The sequence below is a fragment of the Pongo abelii genome, chromosome 7 (genome assembly GCF_028885655.2).
Source record: "Pongo abelii isolate AG06213 chromosome 7, NHGRI_mPonAbe1-v2.0_pri, whole genome shotgun sequence".
Classification (NCBI taxonomy): Eukaryota; Metazoa; Chordata; class Mammalia; order Primates; family Hominidae; genus Pongo; species Pongo abelii.
In genome coordinates, this window is record NC_071992.2 from 8,079,244 (window position 1) to 8,106,406 (window position 27,163).

General features: G+C 44.2%; 2 protein-coding genes across 2 annotated transcripts in view; one reads left to right on the top strand and one right to left on the bottom strand.

Annotated features, from left to right (window-relative positions):
• Positions 1 to 27,163, bottom strand: part of LOC134761888 (chitobiosyldiphosphodolichol beta-mannosyltransferase-like) — a 966,630-nt gene that overhangs the window by 195,599 nt on the left and 743,868 nt on the right. The gene's annotated exons all lie outside the window — the stretch shown is intronic.
• Positions 1 to 27,163, top strand: part of LOC129047662 (cuticle collagen 2-like) — a 94,112-nt gene that overhangs the window by 65,583 nt on the left and 1,366 nt on the right. The window contains 1 exon segment of the mRNA XM_063726400.1: positions 8,682 to 8,867. Coding sequence (XP_063582470.1) covers positions 8,682 to 8,702 — 21 coding nt within the window. The 3' untranslated portion in view covers positions 8,703 to 8,867.

Consider the following 27,163-nt stretch of genomic DNA (forward strand, 5'->3'; position numbering starts at 1 on the left):
TGAGATTTGGGCAGGGACACATATTCAACCTATATCAGCTGCTTTCATGCTATGGGTGGCAGAGTTGAGTAACTACTACAAGAGACTGTATGGCCCACGAATTCTAAAATATTTACTATCTGATGCTTTCAAGAAAAAGTTTGCAAACCCTGCTCTTGAAAAGAAAGGGAAGGAAGAGGAGAGGAGGAAGGCAGGAAGGAGCAGAGAGGGACACGGGGCTGTATTTAAACATCTGTTGTTAAGAAAGAGAAATTCAATTTATTTGGCATGGTCCAAGTTATCAAACTAGGAGCACTCCTTTGAAGTTTCAGGACAAACACTGTGCTGAATATAAGGATGACCCCATTTGTAATGCCCAACCTTGTTTTTATTAACTTTGATTAAAAGAAAAAGAAAGTCTAAGAACACTTAGGCTTGTTTCTACCTGAATTGACTTTCTTTCAGCTAAGAGAGCTAGACAGATTTTATCTTGGCTTTTTCACTGGCAGCCCCTTCCTCAAGGACGTAACTTGTGCAAGCTGACTCTTAGCACATCTGAGAATGCAATTAACTGATAAGACACTGTGGTGAGCAATATCCGCAGTTCCTAGGAATTTGTCCGATTGATAATGCCTAAAGCCCCACGTCTATCACTTTGTAATAGTCCTAAAGCCCTTAGATCTAGAACTGTTTCCTTTCCTGTAACAGTTTATCCTTTTAACTTTTTTGCCTACTTTACTTCTGTAAAATTGTTTTAACTAGACACCTTCCCTTTTCTAAACTGAAGTATAACAGAAGATCTAGCCCCTTCTTCAGGGCCAAGAGAACATTAAGAGTTAGCCATCTCTTGGCCGCCAGCTAAATAAACAGACTCTTAATTCATGTCAAAGTGTGGCATTTTCTCTAACTCGCTCAAGTACAACATTTGGAGGCCCCAGGGAGAAACGCCACCAGGCGAGAGCCGGGCTCGCTCCAGGCTCCCCTGGAAGGACGGCCAGCTTGTAGGGGTGGTGCCACCTGAAAAAAAATTTTCAGGTCCCCGAAAGGTGACCGTCTTCCAGAGGAGAGCAGATCGACTACCATGTGGGTGCCCATAAAAATTCCACCTCTGAGTCCTCAACTTCTGACCCCGAGGTCAGGTAGGTCAGATTTGACTTCAGTTCTAGTAAGAGGGAAGCGGCCCTGATGAGGGCGTCCCTCTTTTGACTCCTCCCATTTCTCTAGGATGCTAGAAGGTAGAGCCCTGGTTTTCTGTTGGGCACCTCTGTGTCTCTTTCTAGGAGGGAAGTAGCCCTGACAGGGGCCCTCCCTTGACTCAGTCCAAATCCCAGGATGCTGGAGGACTGAGTCCTGGTTTCTGGCAGACCGGTCACTCACTCTCTTTTTCTGTCTCTCATCTTTCTCTTGTTCAAGTTTCTTGAAGAATCTCCAAGAAAGAAAAAAAAAACTGTTATAAACTCTGTGTGAATAATGAATGAATGAGGGAGGACAAGGGCTTGCGCTTGTCCTCCAGTTTGTAGCTCCACAGCGAAAGCTACGGAGTTCAAGTAGGCCCTCACCTGCGGTTCCATGGCGACCTCATAAGGCTTAAGGCAGCATCAGGCATAGCTTGATCTGAGCCGGAAGTTTATCCCGGCCTGCCAATGCTAAGAGGAGCCCAAGTCCCCTCAGGGGGAGCGGCCAGGCAGGCAGCTGACTGATCCCATCACAGGAACCCCTCCCCTTGTCTGTCAAAAAAAAAAAAAAAAAGGAAGAAACTGTCATAACTGTTTATATGCCCTAAACTCAATTGTTTGTTTTATGTTTATTGTTCTCAAGTGTCTATTGTCTTGTTTAGTAGCTGTCAAAGTTTTGCATGTTAAGACGTTGATATTGCCCAAGACATCTAAGTAAAAACTTCTTCAAAGTCCTTAGTGCTGATTTTTTGTCACAGGAGGTTAAATTTCTCATCAATTATTTAGGCTGGCCACCACAGTCCTGTCTTTTCTGCCAGAAGCAAGTCAAGTGTTGTTACAAGAACAAGTGTGAAAAACATTTGCCTCATTAAGATTTCTAGCACCATGAAAGTTGTAAGTATTTATATTGTCATACCCCACGTCCAAGTGATTAGACCTCCTCTAAACTAAACCAGTATTAAGTTCAAAACAGCCACCCTGCGGATTTCCTTGCTCACCTCTTTTGTCATTCTGTAACTTTTCCTGTGCCCTTAAGTAGAACACCGTGTAAAGAAACGTACGCCCGTACTGCTTTACTTCGTTTAGATTCTTACTCTGTTCCTCTGTGGCTACTCTCCCATCTTAAAAATGATCCGAATAGTCCTTTTCCGCCTTGTCCCTGCGCCCTACCCCGCACATCTCGCTTTCCGGTGCGACAGCAAGTTCAGCTTCTCCAGGACTTGGCTCTGCTCTCACTCCTTAAACCCTTAAAAGAAAAAGCTAAGTTTAAGCTATTTGCCTTTAAGTCATAAAGACACCAAAAGTATTTAAAGTGCAGATCTAGAAGAAGAAGAACGCCTAGATCAAACTGACCCAGATCTCAGGCTGGCTCTAGTCCTCCTCCCTCAATGTTAAAGCTACAGTAATGTAGCAAGTAGTAGTAGCTGTTGTAGTTTTTCTGCTCTTTTTAGTGTTGTTGATTCTGTTCTTTCACTATTCCGGTCCCCCAAGAAATAAGTTTCTCTGTCCATGCTAAGTTTAATATCTATGCTCAAATCTTATTAAATTGCCTTCAAAAAAAAAAAAAAAAAGAAACACTTCCTCCCAGCCTTGTAAAAGTTAAAGCCCTCTCCAATGTATGCTGCAGAATTTTTCTCTCAGTTTCTCAGAGGATTATAAAGTCCACCTTAAAAAAGGCAAGCTCCAGACACTGTGCAAAATAAAATGGCCAAAGTTTAAAGTCAAGTGGCCCCTGAAGGATCATTGAACCTCACAATTGTTCAAGCTGTGTGGCAGGTTGTTACTGAAACTCCTCGCCACCCTGATCAGTTTCCCTACATTGATCAAAAGCTAAGTTTAGTCAGGATCCCCCCTCCATGGCTCCGTTCATGCGCCATTCATAATTTCACCTCCAAGGTCCTCCTAAGCCAGACCGTGTTTTCGCCTTGACCGTCAGCCGGTTCAGCTCCCCCTGTACTGTCTCGCTCTGAAGAGGAGAGTCTCCCTCACCCAGTCCCACCGCCTTACAACCAAACTTCTCCCTTAAAGTTATCCCATGTCTCCTCGACGACGTCCCCTGTAGGCTCGCCACCCATTACCTCTCAATCATGACCGTGGCAGGAAGAAGTAGCCTCTCTACTACCACTGAGAGAGGCACAAGTCCCTCCAGGTGACGAGCGCTCAGCACCTTTCTTAGTTTGTGTCCCTTTTTCTACTTCTGACTTATATAATTAGAAAATCCATAATCCTCCCTTCTCTGGAAAGCCCTAGGCTTTGACCTCTCTGAGAGATTCTGTACTCAGGACTCACCCGCCCACCTAAGATGATTGCCAACAGCTCCTTTTAACCCTTTTCACCTCTGAAAAGAAAGAACGTATCCAAAAAGAAGCCAAAAAGTACTTCCTCACATCAGCAAATGGACCGGAAGAAGAAGCTAGAGACCTCCTTGAGATCTTTCCCTCTACCCGGCCTAACTGGGACCCAAATTCCTCAAGTAGAAAGGGAGCTTTAGGCGATTTTCACCGGTGTCTCCTCGCAAGTATTAAAAGAGCCGCTCAGAAACCCATAAACTTGTGTAAGACGACCGAAGTTGTCCAAAGGCCCGGTAAGTCACCAAGAACGTTTTTAGAGCTCCTCCAGGAGGCTTATCGGATTTACACCCCTTTTGACCCGGCAGCTCCCGAAAATAGCCGTGCTCTTAATTTAGCATTTGTGGCTCAGGCAGCCCCGGATATTAAAAAGAAACTCCAAAAACTAGAAAGATTTGCTAGAATAAATATCAGTCAGCTTTTAGAAATAGCCCAAAAAGTTTTTGACAATCAAAAGTTTAAAAAACAAAAACAAGCAACACAGGCAGCTGAAAAGGCCGCTGATAAAGCATTCAAAAGACAAAAATCTTGGTGGCAGCTATCCAAGAAGTACAGAATGAAATAGCCCGTTAATTTAGCATTAAATGAAGCCCCTGCTTTAGCCCTCCCTAATATCTCTATAAAAGCCAAGGAGTTGCTAAAGACTTGCTTACTCAGACTCTAAGACCCTAAAGATGCCCAGTGACCTATTTATCTAAGAGGCTAGATCCTGTGGCCTCTAGATGGCCAAGTTGTCTGTGAGCCGTAGCGGCTACAGCAAGCATGGCCCAAGAAGATGATAAGTTAACTCTAGGCCAAAATTTAACCCTTACAGCTCCTCATGCCGTAAAGACCTTACTACAAAATGCTTCTGGCAAATAGATGTCAAATGCTCGCATCTTGCAGTATCAAAGTTTACTGTTAGATCAGCCTCGTGTGGCTTTCTCTCCCACAAAGTGTTTAAATCCAGCTACACTACTTCCCGACTCAGACTCCACTATTCCTGTTCATGACTGTCAAGAACTGTTAGAAACTATCAAAACTGGCCGATCTGATCTTCAAGATGTGCCCCAAGAAAAGGCAGATGCTACCGTGTTCACAGACTGTAGCAGCTTCCTCAAGCAGGAAGTATGAAAAGCCAGCGCAGCTGCTACCACGGAGACAGATGTGTTGTAAGCTCAAGTTTTACCAGCGAACACCTCAGCACAAAAGGCTGAATTGATCGCCCTCACTCAGGCTCTCCACTAATGTAAGAATAAACGTATTAACATTTACACTGACAGCAAGTACACCTTTGCTACTGTGCATGTACATAAAGCCATCTACTAGGAAAGCAGGATACTCACTTCAGCGGGTAGCTGTGATCCACTGCAAAGGACATCAAAAAGAAAACACGGCCGTTGCCCATAGTAACCATAAAGCTGATTCAGCAGCTCAGGTCGCAGCGAGACTTTCAGTCACACCTCTAAACTTGCTGCCCTCAGTCTCCACAGCCGGATCTGCCTGACAATCGCGTATACTCAACAACAACAAAAAAAAACTGGCTTCAGATCTCAGAGCCAATAAAAATCAGGAAAGTTAGTAGATTCTTCCTGACTCTAGAATCTTCACACCCTGGACTCTTAAAGAAACTTTAATCAGTTACCTACAGTCTACCACCTATTTAAGAGCAAAGCTACCTCAGCTCCTCCGGAGCCATTTTAAGATCCCCCGTCTTCAAAGCCTAACACATTAAGCAGCTCTCAAGTGCACAGCCTGCGCCCAGGTAAATGCCAAACAAAGTCCTAAGCCCAGCCCAGGCCACTCTCTCTGAAAAAAGTAACCAAGAAAAAGAAATTGACTTTACAGAAGTAAAACCACACCAGGCTAAGTACAAATATCTTCTAGTACTAGTAGACACCTTCTCCAGATAGACTCAGGAATTTGCTACCAAAAACGAAACCACCAACACAGTAGTTAAGTTTTTACTCAGTGAAATCATCCCTCAATATAGGCTGCCTGCTGCCATAAAGTCTGATAATAGACCAGCCTTCACCTCACCTATAGCTCAGTCACTCAGTAAGGCATTAAACATTCAATAGAAGCTCCATTGTGCCTATCAACCCCAGAGCTCTAGGCAAGTAGGACGCATGATCCATACCCTAAAAAACACTCTTACAAAAGTAATCTTTAAAAAGCAGTGTAAATTAAGTAAGACTCCTTCCTTTAGCTCTACTTAAAGAAAGGTGCACCCCTTACCAGGCTAATTTCTCACCTTTTGAAATCATGTATAAGAAGGCGCCGCCTATCTTGCCTAAGCTAAGCGATGCTAAATTAGCGGAAATATCACAAACTAATTTATTACCGTACCTATAGTCTCTCCAACAGGTACAAGATAATCATCCTGCCACTTGTTCGAGGAGCCCATCCCAATCCAATTCCTGACCAAAGTCCTGCCATTCGTTCCAGCCAGGAGACCTAGTGTTTGTTAAAAAGTTCCGAAAAGAAAGACTCACTCCTGCTTAGAAAAGACCTCACACCATCATCCTCACGACGCCAATGGCTCTGAAAGTAGATGGCATTCCTGCTTAGATTCATCACTCCCGCATCAAAAAGGCCAACAGAGCCCAACTAAAAATATAAGTCCCCAGGCCTAAGTCAGTCCCCTTAAAACTGCACCTAAGTCAGGTGAAGCCATTAGATTCATTCTTTTTATCTACCTCACTTATTTGTTTTTGCCGTTACATCCTCTGTGCCTTCCTACTCCTTTCTCTTCAACTTTTTGACAACAGGACGTGTATTTGCAAACACCACTTAGAAGGCCAGTACCTCCAAGGAAGTCTCCTTTGCAGTTGATTTATTTGTAATGTTCCCAAAGCCAGCCCACACCCACGCAAACGACACAATCTGCCAGTCCCAGGAGCAGGAAGTGTCGACCTTGAAGCAAGATTCAGACACTCCAAGAGCCAAACTAAGTGTAGAAGCTCAAAAAGTGCAGAAAAAAGACTCCAAAATGTTATCTTTTACCTCTCTCCTAGAAATCACCCTGATGCTAGCTGTCAAGAATTAGACATGTGTAACTTTAGCCACCTACTCTAAAAGATCAACCAGATCTTCAACTCTTTCCATAAGTCGTGCTTCTCATCCTAAATTATGTACTAGAAAAAATTGTAATCCGCTTACTATAACTGTCCATGACCTTAATTCAACTCAATAGTATCATGGCATGTCATGAAGATCAAGATATTATATCCCAGGATTTAATGTTAAGACTACGCTCACCATCCAAAAAAAAATCCTAGTCTCATAAATCCCACCCAAGTCAATCAGGCCTTTAACTGATCTAAGTAACCCTGTGTTCCAGAAACCCCCTGAAAAAGTTGATTTAACTGTTCCTCCACCATTCTTAGTAATAAAAGATACACTCCAGAAAGTGCAAGAAAATCTAGATAAGCGCCAACAAGAACGAGAAAATAACATCCCCTAGTATCAAAGCATGTTCAACTAGAACCCAGAGCTAACTATTCTAATTACGAAGGTAGCCAGACCCCCTCCCCATCCTACTACTATTAAGTCTAATTTTTGGACCTTGTATATTAAATTAGTTTCTTAATTTTATAAAACAATGCATAGCTTCTGTCAAACTTATGTATCTTAAGACTCAATATAACCCCCTTGTTATAACTGAAGAGTTAACTATTTGATTCCCCAAAAACACAAGTGAGGAATGTAATGCCCAAAATTGTTTTTAGTAACCCTGTTCTTAGACTCTCCCTTTCTTTTAATCACCTAGCCTTGTTTCCACCCGAATTGACTCTCCCTTAGCTAAGAGAGCCAGACATACTCCATCTTGGCTCTTTCACTGGCAGCCCCTTCCTCAGTGACTTAACTTGTGCAAGCTGACTCCCAGCACATCGAAGAACGCAATTAACTGATAAGCTACTGTGGCGAGCAATATCCGCAGTTCCCAGGAATTCGTCCAATTGATAACGCCCAAAGCCCTGCATCTATCACTTTGTAATAGCCTTAAAGCCCCTAGACCTAGAACTGTTTACTTTCCTGTAACAATTTATCCTTTTAACTTTTTTGCCTACTTCTGTAAAATTGTTTTAACTAGACCACCCTCCCCTTTCTAAAACAAAGTATAAAAGAAAATCTAGCCCCTTCTTCGAGGCCGAGAGAACTTTAAGCGTTAGCAGTTTCTTAGCCGCTGGCTAAATAAACAGACTCTTAATTCGTCTCAAAGTGTGTCATTTTCTCTAACTCAGTCAAGTACAACACATCCAGCAGGCACGTAATCCACTCTAAAATGCCGTCCTGGGGTAGTGAAGATGATGTTGCTGGAAATATCCTTAAATGGCCTGTGGATGAGTTCCCCCAGAGGCATACATGTTGAGCTAAATACTTTGCTGATGAAGGGTACAAGTTGAAGGGGTTTTGAAAGGCAGAGTGAGGTTCCTCAGAAGGCTGTTTCTACAGAAAGCCAGGAGGAGAAATTACATGGCCAGATAGAGTGGCAAGACCATTGGATAAGGGCTTTTTGTTTGCTTTTGAGATGGAGTTTTACTCTTGTTGCCCAGGCTGGAGTGCAATGGCACATCTCAGCTCACTGCTACCTACGCCTCCCAGGTTCAAGCGATTCTCCTGCCTCAGCCTCCCTAGTAGCTGGGATTACAGGCATGTGCCACCACGCCCAGCTAATTGTGTATTTTTTGTAGAGATGGGTTTTCCCCATGTTTGTCTGTCTGGTCTTGCACTCCCGACCTCAGGCGATCCACCCGCCTTGGCCTCCCAAAGTGCTGGGATTACAGGCGTGAGTGCCCAGCCTGGATGAGGGTCTTTAGCAAAGATGGAAGTTTTGGTAGCTTGCAGTTTAATCTCTTCATTTATGTCCTCCTGAAATCTTCAGGACTAGCACTATTTTGTCAATACTTCTGGGGTCGTACTTAGGGGGACTTAAAGGAGATGTGATATGGCAGCCTTTGACTCAAGGGAGTATCATACTAGCTCAAAGAGATCTGGGTACATGCCAGTTGAACCAACTCTTCTGAGGATTTGATAGATCCTGGAAGGCCACTCTGATCCTGCCAACCTTGAGGTCAGATGAGTCTTCGAGAAACATGGTTTGGCTTAACACCAGCACTTAGTCTAATACCCACCATGAATCTTGCTGAAGTGAAGCTATACAAATACCTTTTCAAAAGATTTTTTTTCATTCCAGATCCTTCTTAGAAATTCCTAAGGCTCAATGCTGTGTGGAAGATTCCGAGAAAGAAAATATTTTCTGATCTTTGGGATTCCCCTGAGATGGTCCAATCTGCAAAAAGTTCATTGCCATTTCCATCAAGGATACTGAGAACAAGAGTCTTATCCGGATTGGATCCTTGGAATTGAGAAGCTTCAGCAGGTGAGAAATGCACCCTCCAAAGGATCACACCCTTGTGGGCTGTTTCAGTTACCTATTGAAACTAAAATTAGAAACTTTAAACCACCACAAGTCATTATTGCTCATGACCCTGTGAGTTGCATGGGGACTTCCTGGCTGGTTTAACCTGGGCTCATTTGTGTGGTTACCTGCAGCTGGAGGGCCAGCTGGGCAGAACATCCAGGACGGCCTCATGCGTGTGCATGGCAGTTGCTGCCGGTTGTTAGTCGGGGAACCTTGTTTTCCTCCATGTGGCCCCTCGCCCTCCAGAGCCCCTCTCCAAATGGCCCTTTAAGCAGGATAGCCAAGGTTTGCTTGGTGCCAGCATCCAAGAGGGCAAAAATATGGAAACTACGAGAGGGCTCTCAAGGCCTAAGACTATCTGCACCCCAAAAATCTGAGGTCTCCGTTAATTCAGAAAGTTTATTTTGCCAAGGTTGAGGACGCACGCCTGTGACACAGCCTCAGGAGGTGCTGACAACACGTGCTTAAGGTGGTAGAGACACAGCTTGGTTTGGTACATTTTAGAGAGACATGAGACATCAATCAATATGTGTAAGATGTACATTGGTTCAGTCTGGAAAGGCGGGACAACTCCAGTTGAAGGTGAAGTTGAGACAAGTCGAAGCGGAGAAGGGGCTTCCAGGTCATAGGTAGTTAAGAGACAAATGGTTGCATTCTTTTGAGTTCCTGATTAGCCTCTCCAAATGAGGCAATCAGATATACATTTATCTCAGTGAGCAAAGGGGTGACTGAATAGAATGGGAGGCAGGTTTCCCCTAAGAATTTCCCAGGTTGACTTTTCTCTTTAGCTTAGTAACTCTCTTTTGGTGAGGGAACAGATTCTCGCTTCTGCTGCCCAGACTGGAGTGCAGTGGTATGATCTCGGCTCACTGCAACCTCCAACTCCAGGGTTCAAGCAATTTCCCTGCCTCAGCCTCCCAATTAGCTGGGATTACATGCTCCTGCCACCATGCCTGGCTAATTTTCATATTTTTTAGTAGAGACGGGGTTTTGTCATGTTGGCCAGGCTGGTCTTGAACTCCTGACCTCAGGTGATCTGCCTGCCTCAGCTTCCCAAAGTGCTGGGAACTCCTGACCTCAGGTGACCCGCCTGCCTCAGCTTCCCAAAGTGCTGGGATTACCGGTGTGAGCCACCGAGCCCAGCCTAGCTTAGTGATCTTGGGGCCCCAAGGTTTATTTTCCTTTCACGGCTAGAAGTTGGTCACCATCACTTTGGCAGCATTCCACTGGCCAAAGAAAGTCATAGGCAGCCCAGATTCCTGTAGAGGAATAAAAACTCTACCTCTTAAAGGAAAGATTGGTTCAGTTACACTGCACGAGCATTTGCAGAAAGTTGTACCCATCTTTGGAAACTACCACACACACACACACACCCCTTTACATGCAACCCTCCCTTGAGGTGCATCTACTTCCAGGCAGAACCAAAACTTGACAGTAGTCGACAGAAGAAAAGTAGTGTCCTAAATGCCAGTTCTCTTCTTATTCAACTTCAACCTCATTATAAGCAGATTCTAACAGTTTAGGTGTCTTGAAAAACATTTTAATTAATCTTTGGAATTTAAGAATCTGAATTTATAGCAGTAGCCTGTGCATAGGAAATACGCATATTGTAAGTTTTTCCTTTCTGATAAATCATGCTGGGGGAACCGCAATGTAAATTATTATTATTTTTTTTTTTTTCAGATGGAGTCTCACTCTGTTGCCCAGGCTGGAGGGCAGTGGCATGACCTCAGCTCACTGCAACCTCCGCCTCCCGGGTTCAAGTGTTTCTCCTGCCTCAGCCTCCTGAGTAGCTGGGATTACAGGAGCACAAGACAGGGTTTCACCGTGTTGCTCAGGTTGGTCTCGAACTCCTGACCTCTGATCTGTCCATCTCAGCCTCCCAAAGTGCTGGGGTTATAGGCGTGAGCCACTGGCTCACGTATACAGTAACTGTATATTGAAAGTTTCTCTTTTTTTTAATAATTAATAGGTTTAACAGAATGTATCTCCTGATCTATTCCTTTCACTGCAGACATCTATTGCCTTTTCAGCCTAGCAGCCCTCCCCTCTATAGAGGCTCACACTTCCTACTCCAGTCACGTGGCTCTCATGGGGGCTGCCATGTTCTCACATGACTCCATCCCTCTGGCCTCAGTTGATTGGTCCAGGGATGAGCATCTGGCCTAAATTGGCCAATCAGAATTCTTCCCTTGAATATTCTTCCAAACTGGAACTAGACCAAGTTAATCATTTTCTGTGATGACAGGAACTGTGTGTAGTGAGAAATACAGGAGCTTTTGTGGCCACGTTTCTCGCCTTATGGAGAAAAGGCTTGAGTAAGAAGAAATTAAGCCAGTATGCAGACAAAGCTAGAGACAGAGATGGAGAGAGAGATCTTGTGGTAAGCCCCTTGGTTTTTATCATTCTAGTACATGCTTGCTACTGCATACAACCAAGACTTTCACCTGAAGGCTTTCTCAAAGTCAGGCATGGAGTATGTCAGAAAAGCCACAGAAGCCAGGCACAGTGGCTCACTCCTGTAATCCCAACACTGGGAGGCCAAGGCAGGTGGATCAGAAGGTCAGGGGTTCGAGACCAGCCTGACCAACATGGCAAAAGCCCGTCTCTACCAAAAAATAAAAAAATTAGTGGGGCATGCTGGCAGGCGCCTGTAATCCCAACTACTCAGGAAGCTGAGGCAAGAGAATCATTTGAACCTGGGAGGCAGATGTTGCAGTGAACGGAGATCATGCCATTGCAGTCCAGCCTGGGTGACAGAGCAAGACTATGTCTCAAAAAAAATAAAAAAGGAAAAAGCCAGTTGATGTCCTGGGACCAGTCCTCAGCCAGTGATGGATGGGAGCCAGGCTATAAATGCTTCAATATCTTTGCCCTCTGGATGGAACAACTTTGAAATGCATTCCACATCACCTCCCAGAGGTCCCCAGTGGGGTCAAATCCTAGTTGCCTGGAGTGGTAAGCTGCTCATTGAAGCCCCCTGTGTGGCCTCCTGCCTTTCCATGAATCAGTTCCTCACTCTCCTATTGGTGTTCCCTGGAATCATCTCCCAAATAATCCACTTGCAATCCTGTCCCTCTTTCAGAATCTGCTTGGGGTTGGAGTTGGGGAGTGCAGACAAAAACATGATCCCTTTTCCACTCGATACTAGTAAGATGAGTTTCTGTCACTGGCAACCAAGAGTTCTGACTATTACCTCCTTCTGAGATAATTCCTAAAATGTATTTGGGAATTTCCCCACCTCCACCCCACTGCATATGTCATCAATATGTAGATTTCTTAACAAAGTTTAATGGTATTTTTTGATCAACCTCAAGTTTCACAAAACACACTGCACTTTCATAAGGGCTCCACATTACTGACAGATCAGCCGTTCAAAAGAAGGGAAGTGTCAGAGATGGCTCTGCTAGACTCATATTTTTCAGTAGAATCTGGGTCAGGATGGTGTGGTCGGGAGATGCTTCTGGAGCTCTGGGACCCACAAGCCTGCGTGTCCCATGGTGGAGTATTAGGACAACTTGAAAACATAGTGGCAGGAGGAGGCTTTCTCCCTCCCCTGCAGTTCATCCTCCACCAAACCCAACGTGCTCAATAGATATTGGGTAAATGAATAATGGGGCCGGGCATGGTGGCTCACGCCTGTAATCCCAGCACTTTGGGAGGCTGAGGCAAATGGATCACCTGAGGTCAGGAGTTCAAGACCAGCCTGGCCATAGAGGCAGGAGAAGTACTTGAACCTGGGAGGCAGAATTTACAGCACGCTGAGATGGCACCACTGCGCTCCAGCCTGGGCAACAGAGTGAGAATCAAAAATAATAATAATAATAATGGATTTATTCCTTCCAAACTGCAACTTACCAAAAGAAGACCAACACGCATCAAAATGTTGTGGCCATTATCACCACAGTGACTATAATCAACTCTCGAGCCAGCCACCTCCACTAAACCTAGTGGATCACATCTGGTGTTTACTTTGGGGGTGTTTTAGTGGTCATGGTAGATTGTCGCCTGACTGCTGGCTGTTTCTACCATGTTTCAGGAATATAGAGATGTGTACAGAAGACCCCTAAAATTAATTAGTATGCAATTCTCAAAGAGCCAAACTGTACCCCAAAAGCTACTGGAATAAAAAAAAAGTTTTAATTCTCAAAGAGACAAACTAGATAGTGAAAGCATTTACATTCCCTTGGAGAATCTTCTCACCAAGGAATAAAAGTTGTCTCCAGACCAGAGAATGCCTGGGGCCTTGGACGTTCCCAATTCTGGTATCACCTCCCTTCTCCTTTAGGTCCAGTTTTCTCAGAGGAACATACATTGTTCATTGCCACCAAGGGTATCCAAGGACACAAACTGAAGATAATAGTGCTTTATTGTCTCTCAGTCATCTTTCTCTCCCACATGCTGGAAGAAGAGCCAAGTCCAATTTATCCAATTAGAAAATAGCAACATTGGCATCATATCAGCTAACAAAACTTTCAGAGACAATCTATCTTCCTACCGAAAGTAACCAACGTCTGTGGAGTACTTACCATGACTAAGGGTCAACATAAGTGGTTTGCATGCTGCATGCATCAGGATGGACTAGGTTATGCTGCAGTAACAAATTAACCCCAGAGTCTCAGCAGCTTAGCAACCAAGGTTGATTTCTTACATCCCATGTCCACAATGGGTTGGCTGGGTATGGTGTGTTCCATATGGCCACTCGAAGACCTAGAATGATGGAAATTCTACCATCTTAATAAAGGATTCTCCCACAGTTACTGCACCAGGAGATGAGACAATGAGACAGTTATTCCCAAGCCCTCAAAAGCTGTAGACTAGAGGTGATGTCAGTGACTTCCACTTATAGAGCATTGGACCCCGGCATGAATCCATCTAACTACTGGAGATCTGGGGAATACGGGGAGCACATGGAAATCCCATGAGCAGTAACCATTCCTGCCAGCATGCATTATTTCATCTGAACCTCACAACCCCATGGAATATATAACAGAGGCTTGGAGAGTTATGGGACCTGCCCCAAGGCATCATAGATAATGAGTTACAGAGCTGAGATATGACCCTCGGCCAGGCAGGATTCAAACCACTATGCTGCATACTCATTGCAAAATTCTATGAAATTCCTTCATACAGCAAAACACCACACCAAGTAAAAAGAAAGCCAAGTTGTGCAAATACAAAATAGAACTCCCCTGACACTTCCCCTCCTCACCCACCCCAGCCCCAACGAATCAACCTACGCAAATAACTGGAATGAAATTCTCAGACATTTTCAGCAGGGGAAATGGGGTTATCTCATCTGGGTCTCACATCCGACCTCGTCAAGACAAGACCTTCCCTAAACTTCCTGAACACCTGGACACACCGTCATGTCTTGCTGCATCTTGTTACTGGAAATCCAATGATGATGTCTTTATACAATTTATGGGTCTTTCTATAAGTGCCAAGATAAATGTCATCTCTGTACCTACATATCATTCAGAGGTAGGCAAGCTTCTATGTAAAGTGCTAGATAGTAAATATTATAAGCTTTGCAGGACTCATCTGATCTCCATCCTATATATTTTTTTGTTTTTGTTTTACAATTTTTTTCTCTTTTTAGATGGGGTCTAAAAAGAAAATAAAACTTATCCATGTTGTGATATGGATGAACGTTAAAAACATGCTCAGTGAAAGAAGCAGACATGAAAGGTCATATATTGTACAATTTCATTTATATGCAAAGTTCAGACTAAGCCAATCGATGGAGAAAGAAGATGAGAGGTTTCCAGGGGCTGCAGGAGGGGATATGCCGAGTGACTGCTGAATGAATATGAGGCTTCCAATTGAGGTGTTGAAAAAGCTCTGAAACTAGGTAGTGATGATAATTGCACATGATAAATGTACAAAATGTCACTGAATTGTACACTTTCAGATGCACAAAATGGTAAATGGTAAATGTTGCATATATTATACCACAGTTTTATTCATTTATTTTAGAGATAGAGTCTCACTCCATCACCCAGGCTGCAGTGCAATGGCACAATCATAGTTCACTGCTGCCTTTACCGCCTGGGCTCAAGCAATCCTCCTACCTAGTCTTCCAAGTAGCTGGGACTACAGGTGAACCCTGCCACACCCAGCTTTTTAAATTTTTTTATAGTGTTGCATTCTGACCATATTGCCCAGACTGGCCCAAACTCCTGGCTTCAAGTGATTCTTTCATCTCAGCCTCCCAAAGTGCTGGGATAACAGGTGCAAGCCATCAGGGCAGGCACTTTTTAATTCCTATGTGAAATTTTCAACTAATAAATTCCTAGGATTAAAAAAATGTTGATCAACATGGGGATTAGAGGAAAAAATACTTTTAAACAAAAGAAAAAATTAAATGAGATGATGTATATGTATACAGTGCCTGGCCTCATGATCACTGAGTCCACTGCAGCATTTTTTTTTTTTTTCCAGACAGGGTCTCACTCTGTCACCCAGACTGAGTACAGTAGCATAATCATGACTTACTGCAGCCTCAACCTCCTGGGCACAATTGATCCTCTTACCTCAGCCTCTCAAGTAGCTGGGACTATAGGTGCACACAACCACACCTAGCTATTTTTGTTGTTGTTGTTGTTGTATTTTTTGGTAGTAGCAGGGTCTCACCATGTTGCCCAGGCTGGCATCTTGAACTCCTGGGCTCCAGTGATCCTCCCACCTCAGCATCCCAAAGTGCTGGGATTACGGGTGGGAGCCACCATACCCATCCTGTTGTAGCTATTTTAATAGTGCTGGTGAACAATAATTTGCTCTCCCTATAAAAACAGGACATACTAAGCCAAGGAAACCACCAATGTAGTTTGTTCTCCCCAGATCTTCAAAATGTTGGAATTAGTCTAAGAGCCCAAAATATTTCATGTGGTGAATTAGTATAAGAGTCCAAAATATTTCATGTGGTTTGATTTTTTGTTTTTTTTTTTTTTTTTTTTTTTTTGGAGATGCAGTGTCGTTCCATCGTCCAGGTTGGAATGCAGTCTTGCGATCTCGGCTCACTGCAACCTCCACCTCCCGGGTTCAAGCAATTCTCCTGCCTCAGCTTCCTGAGTAGCTGAGATTACAGACATGTACCACCACGTCCGGCTAATTTTTGCATTTTTAGTAGAGATGGGGTTTCTCCATGTTGGCCAGGCTGGTCTTGAAATCCTGACCCCAAATGATCTACCCACTTTGGCCTCCCAAAGTGCTGGGATTACAGGTGTAAGCCACCACGCCCGGCAAGTTTGATTTTTTTATTGTGGTAAAATACATACAAAATCTATTTTAGCCGTTTTCAAAGGAAAAATTCAGTGGTGTTAAGTGCATCCACCACATTGTACAGCCATGTCCCCCATCCATCTCCAGAACGCTTTCATCCTGTCCTGCAAATTTGCAGCACCTTGCTACGCTCCAGGTTGTTTGTCCCACAACAGAGCTGGGCTGAATTATTAATGTGGACTTTGTTCAACAACGGGCTAAAGAGGGAGAAGCCCATGAACTCTGAGAGAAGTGCATGACAGGTGCTGGTGGGATGACAGGGCTTGGCACCCTCCAGCTGCTGCTGCTGCTGCTGCCGCCTGTCCTGCTGGGCGGCCACCGCCTCCTAGGGAAGAAGAGCACTCACAGCTACTGCTGATCTCCTTCCAGAGCTTCTGCTGGGACTAGGATAAGGATGTGGACACCCCCAACCTGGACCGTCTGGCCGGGGAGGGCGTCAAGGCCAAGAACCTCATGTCGCCCCTTGTCACAATGACCACCCCATCCCACTTCACTGCCATCCCAGATAAGCACCACAGTGCCACTCTGCCCATTTCACCCGATGCCCATCAAAAAAAGCGCCACTCTGCCCATTTCACCCGATGCCCATCAAAGCCCCAGGATCTGTCATTCCCTGTGAAAAGAAGCAAAATCTCGGTCAGCTCTAGGTAGGCTGAGGTGACTCCAGGGTTTCACTCTGTTGCCCAGGCTGTAGCTCAGCTACTGTATCCCCAGTAGCTGGGGATACAGACAAGCTACCATGCCTAGTTTTCTCATTTTCTTAGAAATTAGGGCAGGGGGAGTCTCACTATGTTTCCTAGGTTGGTTTTGAACTCCTGGCCTCAAGTGATCATCCCACCTCAGCCTCACAAAGTGCTGAGATTGGAGACATGAACTACCATGTCTGGCCTGATCTTTTTTAAAAAGTAAATAAGGCTGGGCATGGTGACTCACCCCTGTAATCCCAGCACTTTGGGATGCTGAGGGGGGTGGATCATCTGAGGTCAGGAGTTCAAGACCAGCCTGGCCAACATGGTGAAACATCGTCTATCCTAAAAATACAAAAATAAGCTGGGTGTGGTGGCAGATGCCTATAATCACAGCTACTCGGGAGTCTGATACAGGAGAATCACTTGAACCCAGGCAGTGGAAGTTGAAGTGAGCTGACATCATGCCATTGCACTCCAGTTTGGGCAAGAGAGCAAGATTTTGTCTCAAAAAAAAAAGTAGTAAAAAGGTAAATAACTAAAATCACTTTTAAATAACTGTATAAAAATAATAAAACATTGACATTTACAGAGCTCAGTTAGATGAGGTGACTCATACCCTCCAATGCTGTCCTGGATCTCTTACATGAGAATTCAAATGCCTTTCTGTGGCCCAAAAGATCCCACACAGCCTGGCCCCTGGCCCATCTGCTGCCAGCCTCTCTCATCTCTCTCCCTCTCTTCACTTCCTTCCAGATCACAAAGGCCTTCTGCCTTTGCCTTCTGCACTGCTCCCTCCAGCACAAGGGCCTTGGCCTGTGCTAGTCCAGTCTCTCCAGCTCAACAGGAGCATGCAGTCCAGTCGGGGATACAGACACCAGACACCCAAACAGGCACATACATCCCGTGACAACTCGAGAGGCATCAAGGAGGAAAACGAGTTTTCCAGGCGCAGACTACAGGGGTAAACTGGCTTCAAATTAGAGAGGGAGAAAGGGAGTCTCTGAGCAAGGGGCAGTTGAGCTGAAAGAGATGTCAGGGGACCAGAGCAAGGAAAAGTGTTCCAGGCAGAGGGAAGAGCATGTGTGAAGTCTCTGAGACAAAGACCTGGTCATTTCAGAATCCCAGTGACCACTAAAATAGAGGGATTCCAACCTAAAAAGGAGGAAAAGGAGGCTGCTGGAAAGCAAAGGTCTCTGTGTAAGAATCATAATAGTGGGGATGAAGCTAAAATGGCCGAATAGGAACAGCTCTGGTCTACAGCTCCCAGCGTGAGCAATGTAGAAGACAGGTGATTTCTGCATTTCCAACTGAGGTACTGGGTCCATCTCACTGGGGAGTGTCAGAAAGTGGGTGCAGGACACTTGGTGCAGTGCACCAAGCATGAGCCCAAGCAGGGCAAGGCATTGCCTCACCCAGGAAGTGTAAGGGGTCAGAGAATTCCCTTTCATAGCCAAAGAAACGGGTGACAGACGGCACCTGGAATATCAAGTCACTCCCACCCTAATACTGCACTTTTCCAACGGTCTTAGCAAATGGCACACCAGGAGATTATATCCCGTGCCTGGCTCGGAAGGTCCTATACCCATGGAGCCTCACTTATTGCTAGCACAGCAGTCTGAGGTCAAACTGCAAGGTGGCAGCAAGGCTGGGGGAGGGGCGCCAGCCATTGCCTAGGCTTCAGTAGGTAAACAAAGCAGCTGAGAAGCTCCAACTGGGTGGAGCTCACCACCGCTCAAGGAGGCCTGCCTGCCTCTGTAGACTCCACCTCTGAGGGCAGGGCATTGGCTAACAAAAGGCAGCAGAATCCTCTGCAGACTTAAATATCCCTGTCTGACAGCTTTGAAAAAGTAGTGGTTCTCCCAGCAGGCAACTGGAGATCTAAGAATGGACAGACTGCCTCCTCAAGTGGGTCCCTGACACCTGAGTTGCCTAACTGGGAGGCACCCCCCAGTAGGGGCAGACTGACACCTCACATGGCTGGGTACCCCTCAGAGACAAAACTTCCAGAGAAACGATCAGGCAGCCACATTTACTGCTCACCAATATCTGCTGTTCTGCAGCCTCCACTGCTGATACCCAGGCAAACTCCAACAGACCTGCAGCTGAGGGTCCTGACTCTTAGAAGGAAAACTAATAAACAGAAAGGACATCCACACTAAAACCCCATCTGTATGTCACCATCATCAAAGACCAAAGGTAGATAAAACCACAAAGATGGGGAAAAACCAGAGCAGAAAAACTGGAAACTCTAAAAATCAGAGTGCCTCTCCTCCTCCAAAGGAAGGCAGCTCCTCACCAGCAATGGAACAAAGCTGGACAGAGAATGACTTTGACAAGTTGAGAGAAGAAGGCTTCAGACGATCAAATTACTCTGACCTAAAGGAGGAAGTTCAAACCCATGGCAAAGAAGTTAAAAACCTTAAAAAAAAATTAAATGAATGGCTAACTAGAATAACCAATGCAGAGAAGTCCTTAAAGGACCTGATGGAGCTGAACACCAAGGCATGAGAACTACACGACAAATGCACAAGCCTCAGTAGCCGATTTGATCAACTGGAAGAAAGGGTATCAGTGACGGAAGATGAAATGAATGAAATGAAGCGAGAAGAGAAGTTTAGAGAAAAAAGAATAAAAAGAAATGAACAAAGCCTCCAAGAAATATGGGACTATGTGAAAACACCAAATCTACATCTGATTGGTGTACCTGAAAGTGAAAGGGAGAATGGAACCAAGTTGGAAAACACTCTGCAGGATATTATGCAGGAGAACTTCCCCAATCTAGCAAGGCAGGCCAACATTCAAATTCAAGAAATACAGAGAACACCATAAAGATACTCCTCAAGGGAGCAACTCCAAGACACATAATTGTCAGATTCACCAAAGTTAAAATGAAGGAAAAAATGCTAAGGCAGCCAGAGAGAAAGGTCGGGTTACCCACAAAGGGAAGCCCATCAGACTAACAGCAGATCTCTCTGCAGAAACTCTACAAGCCAGAAGAGAGTGGGGGCCAATATTCAACATTCTTAAAGAAAAGAATTTTCAACCCAGAATCTCATATCCAGCCAAACTAAGCTTCATAAGTGAAGGAGAAATAAAATACTTTACAGACAAGCAAATGATGAGAGATTTTGTCACCACCAGGACTGCCCTACAAGATCTCCTGAAGGAAGCACTAAACATGGAAAGGAACAACCAGTACCAGCCACGGCAAAAACATTCCAAACTGTAAAGATCATCAAGGCTAGGAAAAAACTGCATCACCTAATGAGTGAAATAACCAGCTAACATCATAATGACAGTATCAAATTCACACATAACAATATTAACCTTAAATGTCAATGGGCTAAATTCTCCGATTAAAAGACAGACTGGCAAATTGGATAAAGAGTCAAGATCCATCAGTGTGTTGTATTCAGGAGACCCATCTCATGTGCAGAGACACACATAGACTCAAAATAAAGGGATGGAGCAAGATCTACCAAGCAAATGGAAAACAAAAAAAAAGTCAGATGTTGCAATCCTACTCTCTGATAAAACAGACTTTAAACCCACAAAGAACAAAAGAGACAAAGGAGGTCATTACATAATGGTAAAGGGATCAATTCAACAAGAAGAGCTAACTATCCTAAATATGTATGTACCCAATACAGGAGCACCCAGATTCATAAAGCAAGTCCTTAGAGACCTACAAAGAGACTTAGACTCCCACAAAATAATAATGGGAGACTTTAACACCCCACTGTCAACAAAAGACAGATCAACAAGACAGAAAGTTAACAAGGATATTCAGGAATTGAACTCAGCTCTTCACCAAGCTGACCTAATAGACATCTACAGAACTCTCCACCCCAAATCAACAGAATATACATTCTTCTCAGCACCACACCAATCTTATTCCAAAATTTACCACATATTTGGAAGTGAAGCACTCCTCAGCAAATGTAAAAGAACAGAAATTATAACAAACTGTCTCTCAGACCACAGTGCAATCAAACTAGAACTCAGGATTAAGAAACTCACTCAAAACTGTTCAACTACTTGAAAATTGAACAACCTGCTCCTGAATGACTACTGGGCACATAAAGAAATGAAGGCAGAAATAAAGATGTTCTTTGAAACCAACGAGAACAAAGACACAATGTACCAGAATCTCTCAGGCACATTCAAAGCAGTGTGTAGAGGGAAATTTATAGCACTAAATGCCCAGAAGAGAAAGCAGGAAAGATCTAAAATTGACACCCTAACATCACAATTAAAAGAACTAGAGAAGCAAAGAGCAAACACGTTCAAAAGCTAGCAGAAGGCAAGAAATAACTAAAATCAGAGCAGAACTGAAGGAAATAGAGACACAAAAATCCCTTCAAAAAATCCATGAATCCAGGAGCTGGTTTTTTGAAAAGATCAACAAAACTGATAGACCATTAGCAAGACTAATAAAGAAGAAAAGAGAGAAGAATCAAATAGACACAATAAACATTGATACAGGGGATATCACCACCAATCCTGCAAAAATACAAACTACCATCCAAGAACACTATAAATACCTCTATGCAAATAAACTAGAAAATCTAGAAGAAATGGATAAATTCCTGGACACATACACCCTCCCAAGACTAAACCAGGAAGAAGTTGAATCTCTGAATAGACCAACAACAGGCTCTGAAATTGAGGCAATAATTAATAGCTTACTAACCAAAAAAAGTCCAAGACCAGATGGATTCACAGCTGAATTCTACCAGAAGTACAAGGAGGAGCTGGTACCATTCCTTCTGAAACTATTCCAATCAATAGAAAAAGAGGGAATCCTCCCTAACTCATTTTATGAGGCCAGCATCATCCTGATACCAAAGCCGGGCAGAGACAAAACAAAAAAAAGAGAATTTCAGACCAATATCCCTGATGAACATCGATGCAAAAATCCTCTATAAAATACTGGCAAACTGAATCCAGCAACACATCAAAAAGCTTATCCGCCATGATCAAGTGGGCTTCCTTCCTGGGATGCAAGATTGGTTCAACATACTCAAATCAGTAAACATACTCCAGCATATAAACGGAACCAATGAAAAAAACCACATGATTATCTCATTAGATGCAGAAAAGACCTGTGACGAAATTCAACAACATTTCATGCTAAAAACTCAATAAATTAAGTATTGATGGGACGTATCTCAAAATAATAAGAGCTATCTATGACAAACCCACAGCCAATATCATACTGAATGGGCAAAAACTGGAAGTGTTCCCTTTGAAAACTGCCACAAGACAGGGATGCCCTCTCTCACCACTCCTATTCAACATAGTATTGGAAGTTCTGGCCAGGGCAATCAGGCAGGAGAAAGAAATAAAGGGTATTCAATTAAGAAAAGAGGAAGTCAAATTGTCCCTGTTTGCAGACGACATGATTGTATATCTAGAAAACCTCATTGTCTCAGCCCAAAATCTCCTTAAGCTGATAGGCAACTTCAGCAAAGTCTCAGGATACAAAATCAATGTGCAAAAATCACAAGCATTCTAATACACCAATAACAGACAAACAGAGAGCCAAATCATGAGTGAACTCCCATTCACAATTGCTTCAAAGAGAATAAAATACCTAGGAATCCAACTTACAAGGGATGTGAAGGACCTCTTCAAGGAGAACTATAAACCACTGCTCAATGAAATAAAAGAGGACATAAACAAATGGAAGAACATTCCATGCTCATGGGTAGGAAGAATCAATATCATGAAAATGGCCATACTGCCCAAGGTAATTTATAGATTCAATGCCATCCCCATCAAGTTACCAATGACTTTCTCCACAGAATTGGAAAAAACTCCTTTAAAGTTCATATGGAACCAAAAAAGAGCCCACATTGTGAAGTCAATCCTAAGCCAAAAGAACAAAGCTAAGGGCATCACACTACCTGACTTCAAACTATACTACAAGGCTACAGTAACCAAAACAGCATGGTACTGGTACAAAAATAGACATATAGACCAATGGAACAGAACAGAGCCCTCAGAAATAATGCCACACATCTACAACCATCTGATCTTTGAGAAACATGATAAAAACAAGAAATGAGGAAAGGATTCCCTATTTAATAAATGGTGCTGGGAAAACTGGCTATCCATATGGAGAAAGCTGAAACTGGATCCCTTCCTTACACCTTATACAAAAATTCATTCAAGATGGATTAAAGACTTAAATGTTAGACCTAAAACCATAAAAACCCTAGAAGAAAACCTCAGTGATACCATTCAGGACATAGGCATGGGCAAGGACTTATGTCTAAAACACCAAAAGCAATGGCAACAAAAGCCAAAATTAACAAATGGGATCTAATTAAACTAAAGAGCTTCTGCACAGCAAACGAAACTACCATCAGAGTGAACAGGCAACCTACAGAATGGGAGAAAATTTTTGCAATCTACTCATCTGACAAAGGGCTAATATCCAGAATCTACAATTAACTCCAACAAATTTACAAGAAAAAAACAACCCATCAAAAAGTGGGTGAAGGATATGAACAGACACTTCTCAAAAGAAGACATTTATGCAGCCAAAAGACACATGAAAAAAATGCTTATCATCACTGGCCAGAGAAATGCAAGTCAAAACAACAATGAGATACCATCTCACACCAGTTAGAATGGCAATCATTAACAAGTCAGGAAACAACAGGTGCTGGAGAGGAGGTGGAGAAATAAGAACACTTTTACACTGTTGGTGGGACTGTAAACTAGCTCAACCATTGTGGAATTCAGTGTGGCGATTCCTCAGGGATCTAGAACTAGAAATACCATTTGACCCAGCCATCCCATTACTGGGTATATACCCAAAGGATTACAAATCATGCTGCTATAAAGACACATGCACACGTATGTTTATAGCGGCACTATTCACAATAGCAAAGACTTGGAACCAAGCTGAATGTCCAACAACAATAAGACTGGATTAAGAAAATGTGGCACATACACACCATGGAATACTATGCAGCCATAAAAAAATGATGAGTTCATGTCCTTTGTAGGGTCATGGATGAATCTGGAAACCATCATTCTCAGCAAACTATCACAAGAACAAAAAACCAAACACCTCATGTTCTCACTCATAGGTGGGAATTAAACAATGAGAACACATGGACATAGGAAGGGGAATATCACAAACCGGGGCCTCTTGTGGGGTCCGACGAGGGGGGAGGGATAGCATTAAGAGATATACCTAATGTTACATGACGAGTTAATGGGTACAGCACACTAACATGGCACATGTATACATATGTAACAAACCTGCACTTTGTGCACATGTACCCTAAAATTTAAAGTATAATAAAAAATACAAAATAAAATAAAAACTTTGGCTGTTGACTCCAAATATCCTGCTTTGTCATCTCTGCACTCCAGAAACTTTTCACATGCTTACAAAGGGTGTTCATTTCTCCTCTAAGTATTTGCTCCCCAGCCCCACCTGCAAGAAGGTGGAAGTAGGGCCTCTGCCTGGGATGGTAACTCTCAAATACAAGGCAAGACCTGTCTCTCCTCCAATATCCCCAGGACTGAAGGACTGTGAAAGTCTGCATATTGATCAAGCTTCTCCCTCCCTTATCTGAAGGGACTTACTTCCTTCAAGACACTTTTCCTCTTCCCACCTAGCTCCATGCCCCCATCCAGTCATCTTCCAACCCATCTCTCCCCAGCTGCATGCCACACAAGAGGGTCGTGACCACAGCACCTGGAAGTTCCTTAAAATTGAATGGTGTGTCAGGCCGGGTGCGGTGGTTCATGTCAGTAACCGCAGCACGTTGGGAGGCTGAGGCAGGCAGGTCACTTGAGGTCAGGAGTTCGAGACCAGCCTGGCCAAAATGGTGAAACTCCATCTCTACTAAAAATACAAAAATTAGCTGGGTGTGGTTGTGCATGCCTGTAGTACCAGCTACTTGGGGGGCTGAGGCAAGGCAATCACTTGAACCTGGGAGGCAGAGGTTACAGTGAGCCAAGATTGCACCATTGCACTCCAGCCTGGACGATAGAGTGAGACTGTCTCAAAAAAAAAAAAAAAAAATCAAATGGTATGATTAGCTTACGATTTTTAAGAAATGGAATGATGTATTCATTTTCTAAGCTGCATAACAAATCAACACAAATTTAGCAGCTTAAAACACCCATCTATTACCTCTTCTTTCCTGTGGGTCAGGAGGCTGGGGGTGCAGCTTTAGCTGGGTCCTCTGCTCAGGTTCTTACAAGGTTGTGATCAAGGTGTCGGCTGGAATTAGTGTCTCATATAAGCCTTGGGGTCTTCTCCCAACCTCACATGGTTGTCGGCAGAATTTAGTTCCATGCAACTGTGGAACTCATGTGGCTGGCTTCTTCAAAACCACCCAGGCATGGTGGCTCATGCCTGTAATCCCAGCACTTTCGGAGGCTGAGGCAGGTGGATCACCTGAGGTCAGGAGTTCGAAACCAGCCTGGCCAATATGGTGAAACCCCGTCTCTACTAAAAATACAAAACTTAGCCGGGCATGATGGCACACGCCTGTAATCCCAGCTACTTGGGAGGCTGAGGCAGGAGAATCACTTGAACCCGGGAGGCAGAGGTTGTAGTAAGCCGAGTTTGTGCCACTGCAATCCAGCCTGGGCAATAGAGTGAGACTCCATGTCAAAAACAAACAAACAAAAACCAAAAACCAGGAGGAAGGAGTCTCTCTCCTCCAGATCCTCACTGAAGATCTCACCTGAAGATGTCAGGCCCATCCTGAATGATCTCCCTTTTGATTAACTCAAAGTGAATGGATTGGGGCTTAGATACATCTGCAAAATCCCTTCAACTTTTCCATAGGTATAGATTAGAAGCAAGCCACGGGTCCTGCCTACACTCCAGGGGAGAGGAGATTACACCTGGCATTTATCCAGGGCAAGAACCTAAGGGGTCATCTCAGAATTCTGCCTTCCAAATAGATCCTCGGTGGAGCTCACATGCCTGGGCGAGCACCAGCCTTTGTTTAAAGGCAACAGGGAATGGTGACCTGGATCAGATCTCCAGCAAGCCTCCAGAATGATGGTCCAGTCTCTGAACCCAAGGCCAAGGCAGCAGGAGCTTTGGGTGCACATGGGGGCTTCCCCTACTTTGAAGTGAGTCATCACATCCGTATTAGACCCTAGCTGTTGCTTAGGCAAAAATGATGATTTAGAAGAAGATGGAGAGAAGAGGAGAGTTAATTTAAAAGTATTTATATTCGGCTGGGCATGGTGGCTCACGCCTGTAATCCCAGCACCTTGGGAGGCTGAGGCAGGTGGATCACAAGGTCAGGAGATGGAGACCACCCTGGCTCACACGGTGAAACCTTGTCTCTATTAAAAATACAAAAGATTAGCTGGGCGTGGTGGTAGGCACCTGTATTCCCAGCTACTCGGGAGGCTGAGGCAGGAGAATGGCGTGAACCCAGGAGGCAGAACTTGCAGTGAGCCGAGATCCCACCACAGCACTCCAGCCTGGGCAACAGAGCGAGACTCTGTCTCAAAAAAAAAAATAAAATAAAAAGTACTTATATTCATTCCCTAGGGCTGCCACAACCAAGTACCAAAAGCTGGGTGACTTGAAACAAGAGAAATTGATTGTCTTGTGGCTCTGGTGGCCAACAGTCTGAAATGGAGGTGCCAGCAGTGCCACGTTCCCTCCTGCACTTGTTGGGGAGTCCTGCCTTGCCTCTTCCTACCTTCCTGTAGGCTCCTGGCAGTCTTCAGTGTTTCTTGATTTGCAGACGCATCAGTCCAATCTTCCGTCCAATCCATGGCCTTCTTCCCTGTGTCTGTGACTCAGCGTGTCCTCTCCTCTTTTATAAGGACACCAGTCATTGACTTAGGGCCCTCCCTACTCCAGGATGACTTCATCCTAATCAATAGCATCTGCAACAACCCTATTTCTTTCTTTCTTTTTTTGTTTTTTTTGAGACGGAGTTTCACTCTTGTTGCCCAGGCTGGAGTGCAATAGCGCGACCTCAGCTCAATGCAACCTCCGCCTCCGGGGTTCAAGTGATTCTCCAGCCCCAGCCTCCCGAGTAGCTGGGATTACAGGTATGTACCATCACACCCAGCTAATTTTGAATTTTTAGTAGAGACGGGGTTTCTCCATGTTGGTCAGGCTGGTCTCAAACTCCTGACGTCAGGTGATCCACCCTCCTCAGCCTCCAGAAGTGCTGGGATTACAGGTGTGAGCCACCATGCCCAGCCCACAATAACTCTATTTCTAAATAAGGTCACATTCTGAGCTACTAGAATTTAGGATTTCAACATGTT